The 14,091-nt window shown below is 36.8% G+C and overlaps 1 protein-coding gene across 3 annotated transcripts in view; it reads left to right on the plus strand.

Annotated features, from left to right (window-relative positions):
• Window positions 1-14,091, plus strand: part of runx3.L (RUNX family transcription factor 3 L homeolog) — a 75,935-nt gene that overhangs the window by 37,912 nt on the left and 23,932 nt on the right. For 2 of the 3 annotated variants that reach the window (XM_018244726.2, XM_041580820.1), the window contains exons 2-3: window positions 6,178-6,419; window positions 9,434-9,590. In XM_018244726.2, the coding sequence (XP_018100215.2) occupies window positions 6,178-6,419; window positions 9,434-9,590 (399 nt within the window). Of the gene's footprint in view, window positions 1-6,161; window positions 6,420-9,433; window positions 9,591-14,091 lie in introns of those variants that run through there. The other variant, NM_001195384.1, reaches the window with a different exon arrangement.

Genomic DNA, 14,091 nt, shown 5'->3' on the forward strand with positions numbered 1-14,091 from the left:
AGATATTCATGGCTTTTGTGTATTATATGTATGTATACCTAGGGTAAGCACACTTTTTCAAGCAGAATAGAAATTTACTAACCGTAGATCCTGTGTGATTATGTCACCTTAGTGATTAGCTCTTGCAATTGTTTTGGTGGTCTCTTGACTCTGCATGCCATATGATTAAACATGTCACCCCAAGCATCCTATGTGTACTAAACAATCTATGTATACAATATACTCTATTTCCTTCCCAGCTGGCTGGGCTTAACTGGGTATCATACCACTTCTTATATGGAGCATTTCCCTGAGTGTCAGAGCATATATATCCTTCTTTTAAGTAGCCATTGTTAAATGATACATTTAAATGCAGCTACGATGAATTCCCATAGCCTTGAATTCTGCTTTTCTCTCATGTCTACCCAAAGCATAAGCTTTGAGACTGTGAACCTGAGGTTTCCTGTGGGCTCCACACTGCACAGTATGATGCACAAAGTGACAGTCTGGCAGTGTTCCCCACACTGATACACTCTGCACAAACCAGACAGAGGCAGATAAAAAGAGGCAGCCAGAATGAACCAGAGCGCAGCTTCCCCTGACACATAAATCCACAATAAAACCCAGTGTAACACCAACGGACTCACAAACCCTAGGCAAACCCCACACTTTCACACGCTGACATAATATTCTGCAGAAAATCAGATTATTCAAGATATGTACAGCACATCCCTGAAAATGACTAATTCCAGCCACGATAATAAAAAATTAAAAAAAAAATATATATATATATATATATATATATATATATATATATAATATATACATGATAAAGGCTAGCTGAAATGTCAGTTCTTTTCAATAAATAACATGACTGCACCCAGGCACTTAATTTTTTTTGTGAGTGCCGGCTAATTTTGATATATATATATATATATATATACTCTGATCTCCTAGTCACCAGATCAAGGTCGGCTGGGAGGCCAGGAAGGCCATCTACCATAGAATCCATTCTAAGCAAATATTTCTAATTTTTAAATATGATTTCCTCCTTTTCCCCAATGAAACTTGATCCTAACAAAGCTGCATGAATTCATATTGGTGGCAAAAAAAAATCCTCTGTGGAAATGTTTATTGATACCAAAAAAATTAAAAGCTCACCATATAAAGTCTAGCAAGCTTATGATAAAAAACATTTGGGAGGGCAGTTTCTGCGAGTGATTGCACAAGCCCAGATGCTCAAGGATTCATAAAGCAAGCCTAACGTATGGTGATTCAAATTACAGACAACCACATTGGAAGATTATAGATACCATAGCTGTATTAACAGCTGACCAACCAAAGGCTAATTCCACTTTTTTGAGAAATATTGACCTACAAAATATCAAGCCCAAGTGGCTTTCTGGAATTTATGTTTAGTGTAACAGAATTGGTCCACCATTTAGAGACAGAACCACCTACTTTGTTGTGTTTTTACTTTAGTAAAACACTTTTGAATTCAGAAGTTTAGAACAATAACATTTTATTTTTATAGTTTCCATTTAATGTTCTTTAGCAGGGTCAGAAATTGGTTCAGACAGTAGAGGCACCTGCCTGTCTGTGTAAGATGATCTGTATCTAGACAGTAGGTATTGGTATGGCAATACCCCTGTGAGTCAAGGGTAGTGAAGGAGTTGGGGCAAATTGCCATCCTTGACTTGGGTACCAAGTCCCACCTCTGTTATTTAGTGTTGAACCACTTGTTCAATTGTGGATAGTCATCATACTGCTAGATCCTGTGAGTGGAATATTTACATGATGTGGTCGATTTTCTTCCTGGATGACCAATTAAAAACATCTTCAAAGTAGATTTACAAACCCCAAATGAATCTCCCTGTCCTCATAGGCTAAGTGACAGTAGTATCTAAGCTGCTATACAATGAATAGCACCTGTACAGAATAAAAACACATGGTAACACCTGCACATGCTGATATATTTTAGTGATTTCTCTATCATGCACTTTTCAGGGCATAAACAAATCACAATAATGAGCTATTCAGAGACCAGTGGGTATTGCAAGAGTAGTATACCATTTCACTCTGCAGAGTACCTTCATACACCCCTTTTAAAAAAGGATTCTTTAAAAATGCAGTAATGTTCTAACTTGTATTTCTCCTTTACTGTTTTTTATTCTGCATTTCTCTAGAAGAAAGCTGATGCAATATTTAAAATGTAAAGCCACAGAGATTCTGTCAGTCCTGAGTCTGACCCCTGGATTTTTGAAAGCATTCCCCAGTGATGCACATGATAATCATTAGCTTTGCCTTTTCTCCTGCAAATTATAAGCCCATTTTAGAGAAGCACAAAACACTGACCCCCAGGTCTGGTCTGGCTTAGCTCAACCTGTTTCATTACAGGTATTCTGAGGGGACTGGTGCTTCAGTGAAAGAGTGTGACTGCAGTGACAACTAGTGGTAAAGACTGGGAGTGCCAGTGCTACTACTCTACTGTCACCAGTTTATTCTTATGTGGCTGAGGTCTGTCAGGCATTGGGTATAATTTTCCCAGAAGTGGGTATGGTTTTTATGGTGCCCAGTGTTGTGTGCAGCTTTTGTATTTAAGCCAAACCTCTCTTTCAGTTTTAGTGAAGTGAAATGTATCATATAAACAACTGTTCTGTGGGGGTGATATTAGGAAGGATGAAGGGCAGGCTTCCTTAAACTTTTTACAAATGTGCATCTTAATGCACATCTGTCTTCTGGCTGGTGGATAGCAGAGAAATCAATAAAGCTTTTCCCCCACGTTTATGTACATAGCAGAAAAGGTCATAAAAGTTTTCCAAGAAGTGAATGCATAAAGATAAATGTCCATTACTGTGTGTGTCTCTGTGACATATAACAGCAAGTTTACGTGTTCCCAATGCACACTCTGGTACACTTGGTGGGTTAAAATAGACATTGCGGGAAATTCAGACCAGGACACAGAACTTTAACTAGCACAACCCACAACCCAGCCATCACTGGCACAATTATGCTAGGATGACTTCTGGTCTCCATCTTTTCCACCCAAAACCCCCATTTATTTAATAATAATAGACCCTTTACCCCCCCTCACCTTTAATCTTTGAATTTGAGATAGTGCTTTGAGTCCCTTGGTCTGGAATTTATATTCTTTATTATTTTGTATAAGGTCAATTGATGATATTGATCCATGTGAGGTAGCAGAGCCCCACAGCAATGCCCCTGATGCAGCAGGCAGCCTCTGTTCCGTTTTACGACACTGCCACCATAGTGCTGACACACATAGGGTGTGCTCCCTACTCTGCATGCAGTGTACAGCAGGTGAATCAATTCAAACATGATCTGCCTTGCCCTATCATTTTACGGGAAAACGTGCGCCTAACTGAGTTGGGTAGCCATGGTGGGATGGGGTAACTGACTAGGATCCCACTGCAAGACTACAAAAGAAGTTTTCGCCATGCCAAACCCTGCTATTTCTTCCTGCAGTCAATTGAGTTAACATTGTGTGAGGCTGCACCATTGAATATAATTTCTCTGTGAGAGTGATTGGTGCGTTAGTGTGCACGAAATGCGCAATCTCACATCCATCGGGCTGCTCTGTGCCAAGAGTCGCCGCTATATGTATGTCGGTATGACTTAGAGTCGGTCAGTGTGTGGAAATCGTCGTATATACAATTGTACAGCAGTCAGTGTGTTGATAACGTTATCACGGTATATTATCAGTACTGTGTCGATCGGTGGCATTTTGTGTGCCATCAGCCCACTGTTATGTCTGTGTGGGTATATAATGTAGGGAATAAGGGAGTACGTTGTTTTTTGTAAAGTAAAATATGTTGTGATTAGAACAACGAATTTCTGGAATTGCAAATATGCAGGATTCATAGAATTTTACTATAAATTTAAAAACAAATCAGGGAAACTCCAAGAAATGCAATGTATGCTGCTGTCTCTGATTTAGTTGTACCGTGCTAGTCCTATCGCCTGATGTTCTTCATATACGAAAGACTCTTTCCATTTGGCTGTTTGATAAGCAAACGCTTACAATTGAAAAAAAATAAGCATGTTTAGGAAAAACGCACTACAATTCGCAACAAAATGTAGAAAACACCATTGTATCCATTTAATAGGACATGTTGCATAGATAATTCATACTATTATTATTAGTATCTACGAACAGAACGAACGGAAAATAAGAAAAGGTAAATGATATCTTATTGTGGGTTATTAAAATATAGCAGTAGTTTACCTTTGCCACTCATATTATATATATATATATATATATAATATATTAGAATTTATATTCCTTTACCTACTGCATTGCAAGCTTCTATAATTTAATATATATATATATATATATATATATATATATATATATATATATATATATATATAAAATTATAGAAGCTTGCAATGCAGTAGGTAAAGGAATATAAATTCTAATCCATATTTCAAAGATCGGCATAGAATTACAGTCCGAACACCTTTATGTTTAGAGAATATATGGTAAGAATAGTGTTCGTTTTAATATCTTTATGTGCCCGTGCAGTTTGTAGAAACGAATAGACAATATCAACTCTCGGAAATAATGTATAGCTGGATTGGAATGAATAGGCTGCATCATCGCTGTTTCATAAAGCGACAATATAAGCAGAATTTATATATAGAGTATCTGTCGATGACTGCAACGATCGTATCCTTTTTTTTATCCCCAGAAATTCTAGCCCACCCTCCATTTATTTTATTATTATTATTATTATTAGCTGATCCATGCTTTGCCAATAATTTTACCCTTCGAGCCTTGCGCAGGCCACAACAATGTTTCAAAGGCGAATTAGTAAATTGACTTGTCTTATGTACTAACAGGCTCTAGATTCTTCTATATATTTCTCCAAAATGATAATAAATGAATGATGATGCCATACCTGCATTTGCTTACGTAACAGAGCACATATTTATGTGGCTGTAGTTGTCACATGCTAATAATAAGAATAATAATAGTGATAATAATAATAATAATGATAATACAATTAAGAAGAATTATGAAGCTAGTATGTAGCACCAAAGCATAATGTCTGCAAGCTGCCTTTCCCTACTCTGCAGTATGGAAGTTTTAGAATTTAGCAGGTCACAAATAGAACTGATCCCTTTGATTGTGATCGCAAATACAAGGCGAGGGTATTACTGGCACACGCTTATAGCAAGGACCTGGTGGAGGGGTGACTCTCCGTGTAATTTATGCCCATTAACCTCAGTCACGCCACAAGCAATCAATGCTATTCAACAAAACCAACATAGGATAAGGGTCATAATTGGGTTTATTCATTTCCTCATCGGTCAGAAATCGTTCTAGTTAGAGGGAGCCCCACTCCACAATTCCACATTTCCTTCCAACCTTCCCGCCCACAGTAGCCCTTGTCCGTGCCCTGTCACATCCCCCCCCCCTTCAGTTCAAGTGGGACAGGCGGAAAAGAGAACGAGCTGTTATTGGCAGGGATTGTTGTCAGTCATTAGAAGCGTGTCCCCTCCCAGCCCGTGTGACAGCTCTGGTGTAAATAGTGCTCGGTACAGCTGGGCTCTTGCACTTTATTTTGCCAATTCATTAGAGCTGGAAGCAGACAGGAGTGGATAAGAGACTAGAGCAGCCTTTGCCTCACGCTATTAGCACTCACACACATTTTGTGGACTGGACTCTCTGTACCTGATACAGCACAAGCCAGGCGCACTTTGCTAACTTCGGATTTTTATCTCCTTATTGTTATGTGCTCGTGAGTGCAAATCAGTTGTGTGAGAAGTATCCTTGCGCTGCACTCCCCTACTGCACCCTGTCACGCTGCCAGCTCTGGCCTCTTCTACAGCAGCTTCTCTGTCCCACCTCCAGGGTTTTGTCGGTGCTGAGGCAGGGGCTGCAGAAACTCGAGTCGAGTCCTTTTTATCTTTCACATGCCCCCACCCCATTCTCAGCAGTAGCGGCAGTAGCAGCAATTGCAGAACAGACTGTCACTTCCTGAGCCTCTGATCTCACAGGACTTTAGAGATCAGTGATAATAACTAAGCGGCTGTTTCCTTCTGACACTCTGCTGCTGCTGGGGAGAGAGACAAGGAGTTTGCCCATAGCAGTGACCGACACCAACTTGCTGCCATCCATACCGCTTGGCTTTTATCTCTAACACCCTGCTGTTGTAATGCTCATTCCCGTAGACCCCAGCACCAGCAGGCGCTTCACTCCTCCTTCCACCTCCTTCCCCTGCGGAAAGATGGGAGAGAACAACGGGACAATCAGCTCTTCTGGACCGACCAGGACCCGCTCAGAGATCCGGACTGTGGTGGATGTTTTGTCGGATCACGCGGGGGAGCTGGTCAGGACTGACAGTCCCAACTTCTTGTGCTCAGTTCTGCCGTCCCACTGGCGCTGCAACAAGACTCTGCCCGTCGCATTCAAGGTAAGTGGAAGAGCTTTGGGGCATCCATAGTCATCCTGTTTGTTTACATCTCAATTCACATTTACACTGAACAAACTTCCGATAAAGGAAAGGCAAACTCAGGCAGAAAGGTGTATATGATTATTATAATTATTGCACCACCCTCCCAAACTGCCTATACTCTACTTTGCACATTGCAGTGTACATACCAGTACCAGCCAGCCAAAACAAGTTTTAGATCATAGATTATACCAAATATCCTTCATTTTAAATATACATTAGATAAAATATATATACAGAATGTGCTGCTAAGTATATATATCTATATATAGATATATATACTTAGTAGCACATTCTGCATTGAGAGGACATGTTTCCCTGTACAATATTAATTCCTTTTCCTGTTAAACAAAGCAGACAGTTCAGTCATCTTAAAATGTAGTCACTGGATATGGATTAAAGCTTTGTAAATGCAGACAGAATGGAGATCTGTATTCTGACGACTGAAACTGACACATCAGCCACTTCTAAAGTCTGTGTGTTATATTTCTTATAAAGGTATGGGATCTTTTATTCAAAATTTGCGGGACCTGGGGCTTTAGAAGGATAGATAGATAAATAGATAGATGATAGATAAATAGATAGATAGATGATTGATAGATAGATAGATAGATAGATAGATAGTTAGATAGATAGATGATAGAAAGATGATAGATAGATCAATTGATGATAGATAGATTGATGATAAATACATGATATATAGATGATAGATAGACAGACAGACATACAGACAGACAGACAGACATACAGATAGATAGATGATAGATCAATTAACGTTAGATAGATTGGTGAAAATAAATGATAGATAGATGATAGATAGATAGATAGATAGATAGATAGATAGATAGATAGATAGATAGATAGATAGATAGATACAGACAGTAGATAGATAGATAGATAGATAGATCATCTTCTTCCCTTTCGAAAGATTTATCATGTGTGATTAACAGAATTTCAACAAAAATGTCCCCAGCTCAGGAGCGTGTGCTACTTCAGCCCTTCTAGCTTTATATCAATATTACATGGAATGATACTGTGCAGTCAAATGAAATGGGGCAAATCGAAACCTTTTGTAAATAAATATACCAATTATTATTAGATCGGGGTTTTTTTGTTAAACAGTTGCAGATCAGAAAAATATTTAAATTTTTTACAGCTTTTCTTTTTAATATCCAAAACTGGGCACCATAGCAATCTCAATACTGTAACACGTGTTCTAAAGCAAGCTATATTTGTGGTTGGGAGATATTTAGTGACTGATTATGGGAATTCAGAGGAAAAACCTTTCTAAGCTTAAGTGACAACATTAAAGAATGAAATTAAAATGGTAAAGGAGAGAAAATATCAGCTTGCTCAGATGTTAAATTATTAGGTGTAATGTCAAGCAATATCAACTTGAGCTAATTAAACCAAGAATAAGGCATTGCCAGTGATTAGTAATGCCTATTACTTTTTAGATTTAGAAAAATATTTAATTGTACATTCAATTTTAATTGACCATGTTATGTAAACCGTTAACACATTTCATACACACACATACATATATATTTAACTATTGATACTCAAAGAGAACTGTTTCAAACAAGCAAATTAGATATTTTTAAAGTGAAAGCAGGAAATACAGAGTCTTGTTTGAAAACTGAAAATAAACATTTATCCAAATATATGCATATTTTTTTCTGCCATAATATAAAACAATATTAATAAGAGCCATCTATGATTCTCACTGTTAGATATCAGTTAGATGTGGAAACATTAAGCAGAAAGGAATTGCACATTCATATCATTTTAATGCTTGCTTCTTGCGCATTATAATAAAACCTGTTATTTCATTTTTTAACATACATTTTTAAACTGAACAAGCAACTACAATTCAAGAAATATAATTATTGTATACTGAAAAAAATAATTATAATGTAAATGGGACCGATACCTAAAGGCATACATACATGCATTGTTTGTTAAACATTTTCGTTTTAGTTCATCTGTAAACATATTTACATAAATACATTTTATGTAAAGACACATAATGCAATCACATTTTAATATAATTGATGTCAATATAAAATACCTTTTTTGAGGGGAAAAATGAAATGTTCAAGACAATGGCATTGCATAAGAAGAGCGAAAAAGCAGATGAATAGAAAGTTTTATAAATGTATATAAATATTGATTTCAAAAGTCATGACACTGGGCTCCAATCAACTAAATGGAAAATATTATCTTGCCATCCTGCTTGTGAAATTATGAAACTGTAATTTGTCTAATTCTTATAACCCTAAAACCTTTTCCTATTAAAATATTTTAAGACAAAAAAGTGCCAGCAAACTAAACAGGAACATTTTTTGTTTTTTCTGTATTTATCATTGATATTTTCTTGTGAACATGATAAAAAATGTACTCAAATACAATCTGCCTTCAAAACTATTTGCCTTCCTTTAGTAAATATACACAGGCAGCACATATGTTACTATTTTGACTATTCTTTTCTGTTTGCTTTTCGATAAAGATAGAGTGGGCAAATAAAAATAAATAGGTTGCAATGAATACAGCTAAAAAGAGTTGTCATTATTTCTGAAAGTATATTAAAGACAGTTGATGACTGCATAATACACAATACTGCACAATATACAAAACATTGAAGCTAAAGATGAAAAAAGACCATCATGTCAAACCATTTGCTTTATAATTCCTACTTCTAGTGCATCTTAAGGGGGGTGGGAAAAAAATATAGATACATGCATGCTAATAATCATTCTTAATTTTGGTTTATGTATTTAGTATACAAAAAATGAATACTTTAAAACCCTACATTTTATTCAAGGCTCCCTAATTAGACAGTGATTTGCAAGTTAGTATTTATGTTTTATGTGGCCCAAATGAAGAGATTAGATTTTGTCTCCTTTATTGTTGTAGATACAAATGAATCTGTGCTGTTTTTTGCTGAATTACATTTGTTTTGGTTCTGCCTGCAGGTTGTTGCTTTGGGAGATGTTCCTGATGGCACTGTAGTTACAGTCATGGCTGGAAACGATGAGAATTATTCGGCAGAGCTGAGGAATGCCTCCGCTGTCATGAAGAACCAAGTAGCCAGATTTAATGATCTTAGATTTGTTGGCAGAAGTGGAAGAGGTTGGTAGAATCAGATTTTGCATACAGTATTCAAGCATATGTAACCATTCGTTCTCTGATAATATATACATGTATGGGACCTGTTATCCAGAATTCGAGGGACCTAGGGTTTTCCGTATAACAGGTCTTTCTATAATTTGGAAATACCTTAAGTCTTCTAGAAAATCATGTAAAGATTAAATAAATAAAGGCTGGTTTTGCTTCCAATAAGGATTAATGATATTTTAGTTTGGATCAAGTGCAATGTACTGTTTTATTATTACAGTGGAAAAGTAAAAAATTTAGATTATTTGGATAAAATGGAGTCTATGAGAGATGGCCTTTACATAATTCATAGCTTTGTGGATAAGGGTTTCTGGATAACGGATTCCATACCTATATATATAATTGCCTTCTGCCTTGGAAGAGTGTGAGGGCTATGGCATTCTTTTATTTACACTGCTGCATTTACAGAACACACTGATCTCTAGGGGGCAGATTTATCAAAGGTCGAATTTCGAAGTGAAATATACTTCGAAATTCGGCCATCGAATGGCTATACTTCAACTTCGAATATTGAAGTCGAAGTTTTTTTACCGAATTTGATCGTTTTGCGGTCAAAGTAAAACTGTTTGATCGAACGATTAAATCATTCGAATTGAACGATTCGAACGATTTCAGCGATCGAACGAACGATTTTACTTTGACTACAAAAAACGTACAAAAATGCATTAGAAGGTCCCCATAAGCTAACATAGCACTTCCGCAGGTTTAATTTGGCGAACTATTGAAGTCTACGTTTTTTAAAGAGACCGTACTTCGATTATTGAATATTTGAATATTCAAACTATTTACTTCAAATTGAATTCGAAGTTGTAGTATCCTATTCGATGGTCGAAGTATCCAAAAAATTATTTCGAATTTCGAATTTTTTTACTTCGAAAATTCCCTCAAATTCACTTCGACCCTTGATAAATCTGCCCCTAGGTGTATGCAGGCTTAATGTTTTATTGTGTTTTGTGTGTTGCATATGAACATCAACAAAAGTGATATTTGCTTGTAGAATTAATGCTAGTCAGAGGGCTGTGATGTATCTTCAGACACAGTATATTATATAGAAGTCCCTTTCATCCTGTCGATGCCCACTTCCAGTGCATACTGCTGCATATTATTCATATTTAAAATGTGAACCTGAACATTGAAATTTATTTTTTTTCGGTTTCCATGGTAATCAGATTTTGTTCTGCTATCAAAGTACTAGGTCAAGCCTATGGCTGCATTATGGCACCCTTTTAATCTTTCCAAAACAGTCAGTTCACAATAGTCACAATACTCCCCCCTCTTTTACTGTAGTTTTGCTGTCACACTGCTGTATGTATTTGGGGCATAGCTCTTTCCATAAATCTGCTTCTCTCATTGAACTAGGTAAGAAGTTGTCTGTTACAGCTATTATAGACCAAAAAGATGTCCCAGAAAGCAGAAGTGCTGTTAAGGTAGCCATACACACTACAATATCAATCTTTCCCATGGCCATTGGTTGTATTAAAGATCTTTCATCCACTCTACTAATGTTAAGAGCTGAATCGTCAGATATGCAGGTAAAAACAAAAAGAATTCTTTAGCTATATCTGACGATTCAGCATTTACATTATGATGTTTGTGCACCTTCAAAGGTACCCAATAAAAGTTTTCAGTCCTGCCCGATCGATGAGACAACCAGCATCCAAGGCTTTTTACCGATATCGGTTGCCTTGTCTCCCACCACACATGCACAGATTATCATACGAAAGATCTTTCATACGATAAATATTGGTGTGTGTAAACCTTTAGTAACAATGGATGCTCCAATGCAAAGTCAAACTAATTGCTTTGTCTGTTTCTCTTTGATATAGGTAAACAGTTTTAAAAACAATGACAGAACAAAATCTCACAAATATTCTATAATATTCTATAGTATATAACAATATAAAATTTTATTTTTACACACAAAGCAGAAGAATATGGTGGCAGGATATTCAATACACCGCTGAGATGAGTTGGATTGGAATTATAATTATTGAACCTAACAGCAACATATACTGTATGTTTGGATTTTTGCAGTGAATCTCTCTAGTGTGCAACATAAAAAACATGTTTTGCATAGATCATTACACTGCAGACTATGTAACAATAAGTTTTTTAGGGTTTTACAGAATCACCACTGTTTAAATTGGTGTTGCATTTTGCATAGTGTACAAAGATCAGGCTTGGCAGTTTACCTGGGTCTGAATTATGTATTAATCACATACCCCTAGGTTACTATGAGGGATATTAATCCCAGATGATAGTCAGTACAAGCAAGGAGTAGGAGTGATTTTATGCTCTTTCTGGACTGCACCAATAATTAACCCAAAAGTCTGAGGACAGTCAACCTAGAGGTCTTCCTAATTTTGGCTTTGGGACCCGGCTTTGGTTTGCTCCCTATGAAAACACTGAGACTCATTTATTAACACTGGGCCAATTTGCACCTAGGCTATACACCTGGCAATAAAAAAAAAGTCCAAACCTTCTTCAACTGTTTTGGTTCCCCAAGATGGGCCAGTCCCCCAACTAAGTATCAGCTGCTGTAGCTACTCACCTCAAACAGTTCAGTGTCTTCCTGAAACACTTACCAAGCAGTGGTAGCTGCTCTACGGAATAAAAAGATATTTTTCATGTGAACAAAATGTTTAATTCAGAATCAAATGGACGCAGAGAGCAGATAATTTTAGGAAATCTGATTAACGTATTATTATGCCCACCAACCAAGAGCTCCCCCATGTGATGCATTTGCTACAGCTTTGGTGAGGAGCCTGGGAAGGATTGCACTGAATTAACTGAAGGTCAGGGAGAAAGAGACAGATCGTTGTCACAAGCATAAGTGTATATGTTTCTGCTACTTTATGTGGCACTGTACAATACTTAAACCCCCTTTCTTCACATTGATAAATACCTTTTAACAATTGGTGCGAGGAACTGATTCACTTACATTTACTGCAGTCTCTATTGAATGCTGCATTCATCTAAAACAGTCGGCCTATTCATGTTCTGATATTTATTTCTGCTCCTGCATTAATTAGAAACAGGGGTATCTATCCTGTACATAATTAATGTTTATTTGTTATGGTTAATAAAAGTCAGACAGTTTACATTTTTTTCATGTTCCATTCCTTTAGCTTTCTGAAAGATGCATATTTTCATTCTTCTTCAAATGCTGCATTCTAGGGAGTGCACACTAGCAAATGGAAAATGGCTCCTTTTATGAATTAGGCTTTGATTTCTGCACTTGATTATCCGGTTCAACTTTTTTTTTTTTCATGCTTCCAAAACAAATTTCCGAGTCGGAATGCTGTGTAATTCCAAGTCTGCTCTTTGAACTCATTTTGTTGTGTATTGTTGTTATTATAAACTCCAGGAGGCAGGTTCAGTATCGACTTATTATTTCATAAACCCGAATAATTTGAAATTATCTCATGACCACATCAACAGAGGATTAATCCACTAGCACATTTGATAGAGTACAGTGTGCCTAGGACTGTCTCGGCCTTTGTGCTGCAGTTTAAATTTGCTGCAGGGTTGAACTGGAAATAATAGCAAAAACCTGTGTGACTTATGCAAAGTTACTGATCGCTGTCAGTGTAAACAATTAGAGCCTCTTATGATAATAAGTAATACCATGCAGTTTGTAGAGAATTTCAGATAACTCACAAGAGTGAAGGACCCTTGATTTCCTGGAGTATTTACAAAAGAACTAGAAGTTCAAGCTTATTACATGATTATTACATGCTGGATTTAGTACAGGTATGGGATCCATCGTCCGGAAACCTGGTATCTGAATTACGAGAAAGCCATCTCTCTTAGACTTTATTTCAATCAAAAATTCAAATGTTAAGCATTTTTTTTCCCTTTTCTCTGCAATAATAAAACAGCACCTTGTACTTGATCCCAACTAAGATATAAGTAATCCTTATTGGAATCCTATTGGATTTATTTTAGGGATGCACCAGATCCAGGATTCGGTTCAGGATCCGTCCAGGATTCAGCCTTTTTCAGCAGGATTCGGATTTGGCCGGATCCTTGTGCCTGGCCAAACCAAATCCGAATCTTAATTTGCACATTACTTTTTGTAACAAAACAAGGAAGTAAAAAATAGTTTTCTACTTTTTCTTTTCCCTTCCTGTCACTAATTTGCTTATGCAAATTAGGATTTGGTTGGGTATTCAGCCAAATCTTTCATGAAGTATTTGGGAATGTATCCCTAGTTTATTTAGGGGGTTATTTATCAAAGGTTGAGTTTGTGAGGTTTTTTTTTTTTACCTCGAATAAACTCACAAAATGTAAAAAACTCGATTGAAAGCAGTCGGGGGGGGGATAAATTGAATACTCAAATTCATCGAGTTATCGACTAAAAAAACCTAGAATTGATTGAGTGAAAATCACCGTAAAAAACCCGAAGATCAAAAAACATCTTCAAATGGTTCAAGGGCCTTCTGCTATTGACTTC

The sequence above is a fragment of the Xenopus laevis genome, chromosome 2L, assembly GCF_017654675.1.
Source record: "Xenopus laevis strain J_2021 chromosome 2L, Xenopus_laevis_v10.1, whole genome shotgun sequence".
In the NCBI taxonomy this organism is placed as follows: Eukaryota; Metazoa; Chordata; class Amphibia; order Anura; family Pipidae; genus Xenopus; species Xenopus laevis.